The following is a 14296-nucleotide window of genomic DNA, read 5'->3' on the forward strand; positions in this document are numbered from 1 at the left end:
CTCAATGCTCTCCATCCTGCATTAAAGTTTATGTTTGAGACCGAGCAGTCAAATGTACTTCCCTTTCTAGATGCGATAATCGAGAAGACCGAGGATGGATTATTGACGACAATCAACCACAAGACTACCTTCAGTGGGCAGTACACACGGCGGGACTCTTTTAGATCAACGCACTACAAGATTGCCCTTGTGAATACCCTTAACAGAGTGTGCGCCATATGTTCACCCTCCTATCGACTTGCTGCTGAAATTGAGCGCATTAAAACCATTCTCTGACAATGGCTACCTTGAGAGAGTCATCTGTGGGTTCATACGGCGCAAAACTGCCAATTGGTCTGAGGACACTATATTTGGGCAAGAAAAGTGTCCAGTTTATCTCAAGCTGCCATGGGGAGGTAAAAACTCTCAAAAGTTTGAACAGGTGAAACGGTCAGTTTCACAATGTTACAACTCTGTTGCAACGAGAGTGATTTTTACGACCGACAAACTGCTCTCCTCAGTCCAGAAAAATGAGCTCCCTACCATAAAACTGAACAATGTTATTTACGAATTTCAGTGCCGGTGTGATGCCAGGTACGCAAGTTGCACATCACTCAGACTGGAGGATCGGATCAAGCAGCACGTTCCATTGGCAATCCGCAACAACTTGGAGACTGGTCGTGCACAACCATCCCGTGCATGCAAGAACCCAACAAGAATGCCTGCTCAAAGTGAGTCTGCCATTGGACAGCACCTCGTGAACAATCCTGAATGTGCCCAGGTCTATCACGCTGATAGGTTCCAGATTGTAGTGCGCATACTGAAGCACGTATTTATACACACACACACACGAGCTCCTGTTCTTTGCAAACAAAAAGAGTATGTGCAAACACTGCCTCTGCTCCGACATGGATCCAGAGAAAAATGGGAGGTCACGGGTTCCCTCAGTGCCTCGAGGCCATGATGTGGATGTTCGTGTCAATGCGAGTCCGAAAAACCAATCACCAATGGTCTGAACAAATTGTTTCGTTTTGTGTCTGCATTTCCGGTATTCTTGCGTGTGTCCTGACGAGCTGCAAGACGAAAAGCTTTGACAATGTCCGTTCTTTTTTCTGCTATTTTCAAATTTTGTACTATCAAACACACATTCATATACATATACATATTGGGTGGTCGCTAGACAACCGTTATTCTCAGGTTTTCAGTCTGTATGTCTGTATGTAATGGACAGCTCTGGAGGCCAGAGGAGTCAACCGATTTTGATGAAACTTGACTGGTAGGTTCATACCAGGATCTAGTTGTACGCTTTTGAGCACCGATGCTATGCACAACACCATTGCCGAGCAAAAGGGACTTTGAAATTTTTGAAAAAAATCCGAAAAATATTCATATATATTTTTTTTTAGAAAAAAAAAATATATATATATTTATCGGCTTCCGCGCTTTTATGCACACTATAATCAACATCTTTGTCAAAAAATTTCAGCCCGATCCTTCAAAAACTGTATGACTAGTATGCAATTATATAGCGACCACCCATGTCTCCTGCCGGCTTGTACATATACATGTATGTTCTCGCGGGGGTGGCCGGCCCAGGTTCACCCCCAAACCCATATTGTGGTGCCGGGTGGTCAACACCGCCAGCCCCTGGGACAGCCGAGCGGTACTTATTAATAGGAGGGGGACACGTTGATCCTCGGAGATTTTAACACGTGCTCAAAGGACATGGGGCGCAATGGCGGACAGGCAGAGGAGCACAGGGAATGAAACGGATGCACAGGGGGTTTATCCTTGAGCCCCACTAAAAATACACAAATATAGTTTCTTAAAATGAACGTAAACAAATATTTACAAAGGACAACAATTCAAAATGTGATGATCTTCATAATAAAGTAAATAAATCCTACGGTCGAGGCACCTCCTCACACAGATTCAAATACAGACAAAGGGAGCACGAAGTAAAAAGAAAAATCCCTCCTTTCAACTATTCTTGGACTTTGCTTGGCCCAGAACTGGTTCCTGTGGAACTTGGAATGGAGGCGCTTCTATTCACACGTGCAGACGTGCACAAATGGCGCCGTTACTTCTCTTGTGGGATAAACGTCAGCGAGGCACTCCGCGAGCGGCACTCAACACCAAGGCTCAGACGTGTAGTTGCTTTGTGCGTCTATCTTCCTCACTGACCCGCTATGTCATACACCGGGCTTGGAGTCCGTTTCTCATGACTCAACCAAGAGTCCAAGGCCAGCATCTTGCGTCGTGCGTGCGCTCATCCTGAACTCCCACCTCCTCTCACGTGCGCTCTCTCTCCCCCTCACCTCTCAAAATGCGCCATCTTACTGAGTCCGATTCCTCTCAAAATGTGCCTTGTGCCTCTGCTCTTTAATCACGGCTCTCCAAAAGTGCGCAAGCCATCCTTGAACACCACTCTCCTCTGACCCTCTTCCGAATCAACTCTGCCAACTGCGTTCCCCACACTGACCTCGTGTGTGCCCTCTGCCGATCTCTCGTCCGATACAGTCGGAAGCCTCTCACAATGCGCAACCAACGTTCCTTTCGATCACACCTATATCCACCACCTCGAGGGCGTGGCCTGCTCGCACGAAACCCAGGAAGGCGCCAGAAGGGGCCTCCACCAGCTCAGCACACCTGGCTTTAGGGATGTGTTCCACTTTTATTGCTGATCTTGAAATATAAAAACAGGGGAAAATTTTTTTTTTTTAAACCACAGAAGGTAATCACATTCTGGGGGAACATATTTTTACTCCCTTGGCTAATTAACACGACACCACCCCCCCAGCCCCTGGTGTGGTGACACGTAGCAATCTCACAGGTTCCCTGTGTACTGAGCTACAACGAGATGCCTCCGACATGTCCACGGACCACGCAACTCTACACAATGCTATATTCCCATTTAAATTCTTCCATCTACCCCCACAACCGTAACAATATTATACAGACACAAAAATAAATTATGTTCAACTGAAATTTGTTATCTTGAAAAATAACTGAGGTATAGGAATAATAAATTCACAAAAGGCCCATTTGATGAAAACGGGGTGAAATTCTCGTCACGGAAACCATTGGCATGTCAAAAAGGCTAAAATTATCATTTTGATTCTTGGTGAACCGGGTGTGCGACCCAATGTGCAAACCCTGTTCAAATGTCAAGTTAATAGAATGAAAATTGATTTCCATGATGATTTCCTCAAACTTCGTTCCTTTGAGCTTTTGACTTCAAAACCAATATGCTCAGGTTGCGATTGGTGAACAAATTCAGTGACTCGCTACGCAATTTCTGTTCAACCGAGCAGAGTACCTACCCTCTGGGTGGCTGGAGATTGCGCATCACTTCCTGAAACAAGTCTAGTCTGTATATTGATGCAAGAAAACTACAGAGGTTTGTGTGATGTGGTTCTAATGGGTCAACATGTCTAAAGGGTCAAAGTCAGAGGTGAGCAAAATACGGTCCAGGGGCCGGATATTGCCCATCTATCACTTCTGTCCGGCCCACCATGATTCACAAACCACACCATAATGTGTCCTTCAAACAAAAACCAGATCGTTGTGTTTTGATCAAAATGGTTATTTAAACACAGGTGAAGCGACAACATTTAGGGGACTTTTAATTTACTTCATCGGTACACGCTTATACAGCAGGAAAATGCAATGTTTGCGTGCAGAGTACGGGCTTATGCTTGGTTGCTGTGGTTATGTTGCTAATCAGAGCAACCAAGGCTTTTATCACAGGGGCTGAGCAAAAAAGTTTTCAGTATAGTTTTAAAAAAAAGTTATATTTTAGTTTTTAAAAAAATTTTTAAAAAGTTTTAAAAAAAAGTTCAGTATAGTTATATAAAAAAAAAAAAGTATAGTTTTCAGTTTTGCAGGAATTCACATCTTGTCTTCCTTTAGTGGACGGATGCAAACGTGAGTTTATCGAAGATGAGAAAAGTAGACCCTGAATGCCAAGTGTTTAACAAGGAAGTGGACTTCAAAATACTTCTTTACGGATGCTGCAGGGAAAGCTGTGTGCTTGGTGTGCAAAAGAAAGTGTTGCTATATTCCAATGCGTTTTTAATAACGTGGCGGTGTTTGCCCTGCGATAGCGATGTGTGGTGAGGAGCATAGTGAGCCGATCGACTCAAGTGTACACGCACGCACATATAGATATGGAATATTTCGTCAAACATAATCAAATGTCGATGTCAATGCCATCCAAAAACATGTAAAACACCGATTAGGCTGCAATTTGAAAATGTATCAATCAAATTTGTTGTGCATAACATTCAATCATGTAAAACACTTGGTGGTGAAATTTTCTAAATTTCCACATTTCTGTTTCCATGGAAACTAGAGCATATTTGAATTTCACAAGCATCATGCTATGCACGACATCTTTCTTGTTTGGTTGGTTGTTTGTCCGTGTGTGAGCAGGATATCTCAAAAAAGTTCTGCACAGATTCGGATGAAACTTGGTAAACGGCTTGGGTGTGTGACAATGATGAATCGATGCAATACGAGTGAAGATCTGGATCCGGATACGAGAAATGTTTCAGTGATTCTTCATCATTGAGAGAGAGAGGGCCAAAAAAAGAAATGTTTCAAAAAGTTGTGGACCGGTTACAACAAAACTTGGTTGATGAGTTGTCTTGGTGACAAGAACAAGCTGATTATATTTTGGTTCCGGTACAGATGCAGATCCGGCATATCAGTGGAATGCAAAACGTAAACTGTTCAGCTAAGTTGATATATTCGCTCTCCTGTCATTCTAGTTATGCAAAGAAATTGGCTGGATCATTGGTCAATTGGGTCCTATCTCAAAAAAAAAAGCAGATAAGAATCTCAAAATGAACATCAATTTGTTTTCTTGTCTTAATATCCTTATCATTCACTTGATGTAAAAGAAAGCTTTTTCATGAGCCTTATCCATTGCAGAAAGATAACGGTAGTATGAAATCGCAACAAAGTAAAACACAAAACGGCCTCATTTGGCCGTTATTCTGTTTCTGGTCTAAATCAACGTTTTTTTTTTTTCCAACCAAACTTCATTGTGTGCTTTCCACAGCTACTTGTTATTTCAGATTTCATTTTATTTGTGTCATACCCACCTGCGTAGCAAGACCCTGCATTGTTGTAGAGAGAAAGAAGAGCACGGTGTAAAGGCTTGGTGTACCCGTAACAGAAGCTGCTGCAGGGAAGGAGATGAAAATGACCTCTGATCCACTCCCGATCAGTTCAACAACCTCCAAAGATAAGGCTTTACCAAGGATACCAAGAGAGGCTGCCACCACAAAGCCTGGACAAAGGCTGCCAATAATGTTTGCCAGCATCACCAGTACAGCATCCCTGCAGTGTGCAAATATGGTTTAATGGTGTACAAAGGATCGCAGTGGAGTAATCTTCATCCTGATTTAACAGCACTTATAAGGAAGGAAGGAAGGAAGGAAAGAATGAATAAATGATTTGTGAAAAATAAAAAGTTGAATTCAACACATCAAAAGGTGAGTACAGAAGACCTGAAATCAATATCAAAACATCACTTCCAGGTAAGAGCGTGTGTAATATATATATATATATATATATATATATATATATATATATATATATATATATATATATATATATATATATATATATATATATATATATATATATATATAGACCCCTCCCACACTCCTCTCGCTGAAGAAGCTGCATAAAGCCACCCAAGAAGGCCTACACAAGGTAAGCACTTTGCTGTTTCGAACCCTTCCCAGAGTTCCTCAACAACTATAAAGACGTTCACACATAGTACACACATGAGAATCTCAATGCTGCACACCCCCTCAGCTACCGGACTGGTTTAATCGCTTATTGGCGAATCATTAGTGTTAGCACAGAGAGCAATGCACACTAATGAGACTCCCAAACATTTACTACATGCAAACATCAAAAGAGGTCAATATATATATATATATATATATATATATATATATATATATATATATATATATATATATATATACACAAACACACACACACACACACACACACACACACACACACACACACACACACACACACACACACACACACACACACACACACACACACACACACACACACAGTAGACTACACATAAGTCGGCAGCGTGTAACTTGTCACTTCGCCTAATTTGGCAGTGTCAAAAAGTCCCGAATTTATCTCATGTTAAATCCTTTGAATAAAGTCTGTAAGTCGTCATCTCGAAGTCGTCACTTTGTCTAAGTCGTCAGATGTTGTCCGTTCCCGCGTAATGGAAACTCAAGTAAATTACCATGCCTAACTCGTCACACGGAACTGCTGCCTCGTGAGAAGCCCAATTTCATGAAATCGTGATGCGCACTCATTGGTGTACACCGCCAGTGATAAGCTATTAATAATTGTGCTGCGTTCAGCCCAGTCAGCGACCACGGTGGTCGCTGGCTAAGTGTGTGGCCAGGCTTGGTCGTGAAGCTGGGCATTGAGTACTGTATTGGGTATTACGCAAAACGGGGTCATAAGCCGTGGTCATCGTGACGACAGTTGTCATTCTACTTTGGATATGTACACACGTTGATCGCACTGCAGGGAGGACAATGGCGACTAAACGTAAGCTTACAACTAAAACCTACCAAGAAAAATACGACATTGTCAAGTTTTGCGAGGCAACCCCACTGATGAAGAAAACAGCCAAAGCTGATAAGTTCGACATCAAACGGCAGACATTGAACGATATCTTGAAGAATAAGGGCAAGATATTTGGACAAGTGGAGAATATCGCGAGGCCGGTGGGAAGTGTGAAATGTGTGAAATGTGTGTCCTTTGAAGATGTCGATGACGGGCTCATCATCTGGTTTCGGCAAATGTCGGCTCAGCCAAATATTCGGTTGGACGGTGAAATGTTGCTGCTGAAGGCACGTAAATTAGCTGCGGACCTCGGGATTGTTGCGATTGTTGCGCCCTCTCACACGTACGTGTCCAGGCCATGCGCGACTTCATCCTTCACCCCACAGCCATCATGAATGTTCGCATATGCGCAAGTCGTCACTTTTTTCTCGGTCTCGATGGTGACGACTTACGAGTAGTCTACTGGATATACAATATATATATATATATATATATATATATATATATATATATATATATATACCTAAAGATCCACCCACATCTCTCACCTGTGAATGGAGGGAATAGCCAATCAGCTCTCACCGAATGAAATAAACCCAAGTGTCTGGGATTACATAAATAATTGAAACCTCCCACACTCCTCCAACCAAAGAAGCTGCATAAAGCAAACCAAGAAGGCCTACACAAGGTAAGCGCTTTGCCGTTTCGACTGGACCCTTCCCAGAGTTCCTCTAGTTCCTCCATGCTTGGGAGCCTCATACAGTAGTTCAGAGCAGGAATACAGTAGTTTTGGCGATTTTGCGATCTCCGGATTTGGTACTTTAATGCTGTGTTCTGGGGTCTATACGAGTTTTGTAAATTCTGAAAACACGAGAATAAAAGGTATGGCTTTTAAAACGATGCAAGTGAGAGTGGAGACAACGGATATTGACAAGTGGTATAAATAACGTGATTAATTATTTGCAAAATGACATAAAAAGGGGTGACATTAACCAAGGTATTACATACTGGATATACAAACAGTAAAACCTCAATTAGCATAACCCCATAGAATGCCGATTCATTATAGAGTTCTTTGTCCTTGATACATATATATATATATATATATATATATATATATATATATATATATATATATATATATATATTGTGGGCCAGGGTTTGGTGGCGAGAACGACCACTAGGTGGGGGAGGTTTGCGTCATCTCCCACCAAACTCCCCGGAATTGTAGGCCGCCGCTCGGATAACTCCGCGAGCCGGCGGGTCGTTAAACCGACCGTGGTCGCCAATATTTCAACCGTGTAGCATAGGATATATTAGTCTATAACCAATTTATCGAATCAACTACGCGATTTAGACTACCGTGGAAACCACGCCCTCGGCACGTCTTGCTCGAACCGGGTCACTCTACCGACTGCGGTAGAATTCCAACTACTGACTACCAGCTCCGGTTCGGGTGCAGCCGAGCGGAAACTGCCAAAGCCGTGCCGGCTGGAATGAACGGATTATCGGGGATAAAAACCCGGCTAAACTCATATCCGAACCTGGTGGTGGATCTGTTGTTCAGGGTTCAAACTTACCCTGAATTTGTACCCATGTTGCTAGATTTTACTCATCCATTGTTGAACCTGAAGATACACGTGGGTACTATGATAGCATTCTGCCGCTGCTGCTGGAGGGAGTGTGTGCACCTGCACAAGAACTTGTTAGAACTTGTTAGAAACTTAGAAAGGTAGAACTTGTTGACACCTTCTCACAGAACCTTCAGTAACACAGGACATCTAAGCCTTCACCAAACATTCCATTGTACAAACAAAGGAGAGCCTCCTCACCAGCTGATATGATCCCTGCCATCGACACTTCTCGACAGAAAATGTCACTTTTTACTTTCCTGCGAACCACTCCTTTCCCAATCCCAAATAGGCGTGATGTTGCGTCGCAACCAGCAACTGCACGAACGAATGGCAGAAGAAAGCATGTGTCTGGACCCAAAGATTTTTGTAGATGGGGGATATTCCAAATTTTCGGCTTTCTGGGAAGAATCTTTCCTTCTGAATAGAGAAAAAGACCAAACAAAAGACAAGGAGATCTGTGTCTTCTCCAATAAGGAGGTCTGCATCAACTTCTGCATGAATAGTCTGGCAATGATTGTCCTCAAATTTCCTGCTCAACATGTTGATGAATCTGTTTATTCGTGCTATGAGCCAATAATTGTTCCTTCTTTGACTTGATTGACAGGTTCAACAAAGTTAACCTTTGTAGCAACACCTGAAAGCCTTCAATGTGTAACATCCTTTGCGGTTGGGCCTGCCTCATAGCCAAAGACAGTGATTGGAATCGAGTAGTTTTTTTTTTTTTTTAAACATAGTCCATGCACATACTGCAAACAGCACTGAATGTTGAATTTCTTGGCCACGGGAGTTGTTGAGGAAGTGATCCATCATCTATTACAAACATCATTTCTTCTACTGATGGTACAGACATTTCAGCTCCTTTCCCCATAGTACACATTGCTTTGGCAAGTGCAGGTTTATTGGCCTGAGTCGTCCAGATGGTTCAAACAGAGAAGATGGTGGTGTACAAAGTTCACATTTGAAGATGCCTGCAACATTATCCGTAATACCACCTGCAGCTGCAACCAACCATTTAAATAGCAGCTGAGGATCTACATGTATCGACTCACCATCCAACCTCACCGAAGACTTGTGACTTATGGTGACAACTTGATCTTTCTTCCTGAAAGTATGTTTGATGACATTGCGACCACTTATTGACTCAAGAATCTTTTTCTCAACTTCTCAACTTTTTCTTTACTCAAAAACTTATCTCCATGTGGAATCCACCGAGAGACTGAAGATCATGACCAGGGGCTTCACTGGTGGTGATCATCTGAGCCTTCCACCATAAAGGCTGATCAAAGGTGAGGATAGGTTGTACTTTGTGACGTCTGGACACAGCACAAACAAACTTGAGGGTGGAGTAAATACAGCTCATGTCAGTGGCATGCATGTCTCTCATGGTCATAAATATAAAAGATGATAGTCCAAGATGAGATCCCTAAGTGACTGCTTGCATCATTCCTGACCAACCCTGATCAAAGTAGTTGTGATCAGGCCGTTCAGGGATCAGGCCTGGGTGAATGGATTGGCCATACAACCTTCCACAGCACAACTCCACAGTCAAAGGTAATATGCCACTTGATGGTGCCTTGAAGTACCATATGTGTATTTTCCCAACCATGGCCACATCTTCAGTAGTTGCATAACCCCTTGGGTATTGGTTCCTTGCACTTGGGTCCAGGAGTGACAGCTGCAATAATGACCATTCCATAGAATGTGGTGAATCCATATATTGTGTTGATGTTGTGATCAGCATCATCTGCCACAAAGTGAACAAAATTACCCGGTACAATTCCTGGTATGTTAGTGCCTTGTGATCTTGCTGCACACATTTCAAACCTCTTCAATTCTGCATAGGATGAACAAGATTCATGACTATGCACGGAATCAATCGGGAACTTAGATTTCGCCAAGAAAGAGAATAAACACTTGAGGTTTAGCGATGTCGTCGTACCTGGCACGGTCAACAGACATACGCAACCCATTCGTTCAGGCAGAGGGACGAAGGAAGAAAACTGGGGGTGTGTCTACGGTGTGCGAGAGGTGCAAATGCAATGCAGCATGATGCAAGAGGAATGTGCGAAAGTTCCAAATCGGTGACACTCTTTGGATGAACGAGGCACGTATCGAGAAAAGCTGAACGTGGACGTGTGAGAAGTCTGTAAATGCTTTGACTATTGGCTGCGCATCGCAGCCGAAGGAGAGTGCCGATGACCCCCAGCATGTCTCCATAATAGCTCGCTCTACCCCACTCGCCTCGCTCGATTCCTCCGCCATCTCAACTCGGTGGTGCTCGGCTGGACAAAGGCTCCGGAGAGATTCCGTTTTTGTGGCTGAACAAAGAGCCTGGATGAACGAGATCTCGACTGAGCCCGATCTGTTCTTAACGTGCGCTGGACTCTGTTCAAGCATGGTTATTTAAAGAAACACTGGAGCTACCCGCACATCTTTCAATGAACCCTAGCGCACGTTTGCGTTTCGAGGTACACGCTGAAACACCCCGGCTCGCATGTCCTTCATTTCTCCGGCTTTCTCGGAGATTGTACTGAGTGTCCAGTGGGCTGATGGCGGTGGTGATAGTGAGGTGAGGGAAGCGTTATGGCATCTGCAGTAAAAACGTGGAAACGTTGGGAGTGGTTGAGGCGGTTGTGGAGTTTGTGGTGAAGAGGTTAGGCGCAGTTTGTTGTGGGGATTTTTAGAAGGCATTTGTAGTGATTCGGGTGAGTGTTGTAGCGTCGTGGTGAACATGGTAAGTGTCTGAGGTGAGGAATCAGTTAGTTTACAGCACACAAATGCAAATGAGTGGTCACATTGCCACGTCTTGCCAACGATCCCGGTAGCGTCACTGATCTGAAGTGCATGCTTGCGTGGCGGGGTTTTGTGTATGAAATAAAGTCAAATAAATGAAAGAATAAAGGACTGCATACCTAACTCAAAGCACGACACAACACATATTGTCCCATTTACCCACGAGACATCTGGAAAGGGCGAACCAAACTAATACTAATGAGATAACTGCCTAAGGATCGCTACATGTTGGTGCCATTGACTCAGGAGTGCAGTTTTACAGACCACACCAATATTGTTTGAAGAAGTAAATGCAGAGACTCAGGCACAAAGGAACTGTTTCTCTCTGCAGATGATATATCGTCTGGAGCAGGGTATGATGTACATTTTGAGATATCTATACATTTGATATCATTCTTGATAAGATCTCCTTCTGCTCTCACAAGTATATTTTTTTTCTCAGCTGTAGAATCTGTTAACTTCGGAGCTTCATAGAACACATTGAGAACTGTAGAGGCTGTCCTCCCAAATGTCACAACACTGCCTTTCTCTTAATGTTGCTAATGATGACATTATTTCCAAAATGTTCCTGAATCTTTTTCTTCATGTCGGAGGTACTGCAGACATCTTTGCATCCATAATCTTCCATTTTCTGCACAAGGTCATTTTTATTGCAATTTGTTCATAATTATCCTTCAGATACTCAACTACTTTAAAAAAAAAAAGGCTTCCAATATAAAACATCCAATATGCTAAAACATTTGAAAGCCAAACACCAAACACCAGAGAGAAAGTACCTATTGGTGAGAGTTGAGAATGTAGATTCAAAGAAACCAAAGTTTACAACAGCAACAAGTTCGCTTTCGCAATCGATGATTGAAAGCACTTTCACCCTGGTAACACCCCGGTATGCTGCCTTCCCTTCCCCCCTCCTTCCTCACTTTCCCTCCCATCCCCAGTCCCACCCCCAGAGTATCTGGTGATGTGTGATGAAGAGTCACTCTCCCCCCTTCCTCACTCCCACCCCTCCATCACTCCCCCACTCCCTCATTACCCTCCCACCTTGCTCCTCTTTCTCTCCCCAACTACCCCTTCTCTCTCCCTCTCTCAATCTCCCCCCCCCCCCCCCCCCTCATATTCCCGTCAGTGAAGAAATGGGTGCCATTTGCAAATAATAAATAAATGTGTGTGCGTCAGTGTATCGGTGCGTCTCTTCCATAATTCCAAATCCATGAAACAGAGCAAATCTTCCGTGCAAACCAAGGGAGTGCATGACTGAAAACGAGGTATTTGGGAAAATATAAACAGCCCTTTTGAAGATTATAAAAAAACTCAACTCATCACGAAAAAACAAAAACAAGCTTATTCTTGGTCACCCCACATTCACCTTGCAGGGGTCTTGATCCACCATTTTGTTTCGGCCTAATAAGAAATGCCTTGCCTTTGACCAGGTGGCATAGCCCTCTGGTGTACATTTGAAGAGTGAACAACGTGTCTTCTATGATTAAATGAAGGTACCGTTTTGAGGAAACAAAGGGATATTTTAATTCCAGCTCATGCAGAGGAAACGAGGGAATGCATGTTCTGTTTGCAGCGATCGTGGTCGTGGTCCAATATAAACTGCCCAATGAAGGTACATTCTCATAATGCAGAGGAAAGAAAAGAGTGAAATCTTTAATTTAAATTAAAAAAAATAACTTTTGGTTTTCACCCAACTTTTCAAGGCTAATAAACAAACTACTGGATATGTAATACACATAATATGGAATAGGCAAAGCCGAGAAGTGAACGTAGAATTCTTCTTACATTCGATGCTGCAATTTCCGGTTACTTCGGCCTGGATTCGGGATCAGCGATCAAATAAGGTAAATCACGATTAAAAATTATTTTTTGATGATGCGGGAGATATCTTTATTAAAATCGGTGGAGGAAATATACACCATGTCTGATATTTGGGTCTTTCATTCTCCGACGATGCCTTTATCTCCCGGGATGCATCATTTCCCATGACAAAAACCGGAAGCAAAAGGGTCATAGCCGACGACACTGATTCCATATTGCCAGGGTATTGTGTTGTTGTTGTTGTTGTTGTTGTTGTTTCCTATTCTCTCATGTGCACGCGTTGAGTATGAAGCTCACTACGTTCACTATTATGTGAAGTAAATAGACATGAGAGGCGACAAAAATTGATTTGGTAGAGAAATGCCCGCGTACGTAATTAATTAGTCGGTAGGCCGGGGAAATTCCCGAGATGTTTATTATGTACACGTCCATTTTAACGATGTATGAAAATGTACACATTCACTTTTATACACTCAACATCACCCCTGAGTTTATATTGACATTTTAAAAACTAAAACAATGCCTTCAATGTTGAACAAGTTATGTTTTCATTACAAGGACAATACTCATGATTAATATTTGAAGTCTTTAATTTTTTAACTTTTTTAAAAACTGCCATTTTGTATGTCTGTATGCTGTCAAGATGGCAAGGGGTGTGTTCAGTTACCAAGCAGCTCGCTAGAGATTGGTAACTGAACTTGGGAGGGATGAGGAGTGGGGGGAAGGACCCGGCGTTGCCCAGCAACGCAAGGTACCTTTGCTCGTGTGAATGTGTGTGTGTGCGTGTCTATCAATAATATATTATATATAATATATATATATATATATATATATATATTGTATATTGTATATTTCTGCACAAGTCCTTATTTTCCCAACCCTCATGTCAAGGAAATCCTAAAATACAGCAGACTCCCATTAAGATGAATGAACTCATCACCCAGACGATTCATTTGAGGAACATATTAATCTCAACTGGGATTGCACAATTAATTGCATTTACAAATTATCTAAGATTCAAGGAAAAGAGATTGTTCACCTTTTCTCTAAAAATGCAACAACAAATTGTTGGATCATTGCATATTTGAGTTATGTTTCAGATAAGTTTGAAAGATAAAGTCGTGTACACCTTGAAGGTTTTGATCGCTTGATTAAAAAATATGTTGCTGTTTGTGTTATGGTTGCTTTATATATCAAGTCTTGAACACCCAGGGTAGACTTGCCTGGTAATGTATGGTGCTTAAGGATATCATGACAGCAGATGTGAACAGAGTGGATGCTTCACTCCTTTGGTTTCAGCACTTGAGAAATGAAAACGTTCTCATCTCTGTTCTTATGCGAGATAATACAAAAATATTACTATTTTGCCGCAGCCTACAGTTGCTTCTTCCACGGAAAACAAGATTGCTCCATTAATGGCAGGCTTGTGACATAATACGAGG

At 42.5% G+C, this 14296-nt stretch overlaps 1 protein-coding gene across 5 annotated transcripts in view; it reads right to left on the reverse strand.

Annotated features, from left to right (window-relative positions):
- Positions 1 to 14296, reverse strand: part of LOC147031926 (sodium- and chloride-dependent glycine transporter 1-like) — a 100737-nt gene that overhangs the window by 28318 nt on the left and 58123 nt on the right. For all 5 annotated transcript variants that reach the window (XM_085869155.1, XM_085869153.1, XM_085869156.1 and 2 more), the window contains one exon: positions 5088 to 5325. In XM_085869155.1, coding sequence (XP_085725281.1) covers positions 5088 to 5325 — 238 coding nt within the window. The remainder of the gene's footprint in view (positions 1 to 5087; positions 5326 to 14296) is intronic.

This window comes from Eptatretus burgeri, chromosome 2, assembly GCF_056783735.1.
Source record: "Eptatretus burgeri isolate ZD-2024b chromosome 2, Ebu_testis_v1, whole genome shotgun sequence".
Taxonomy (NCBI): Eukaryota; Metazoa; Chordata; class Myxini; order Myxiniformes; family Myxinidae; genus Eptatretus; species Eptatretus burgeri.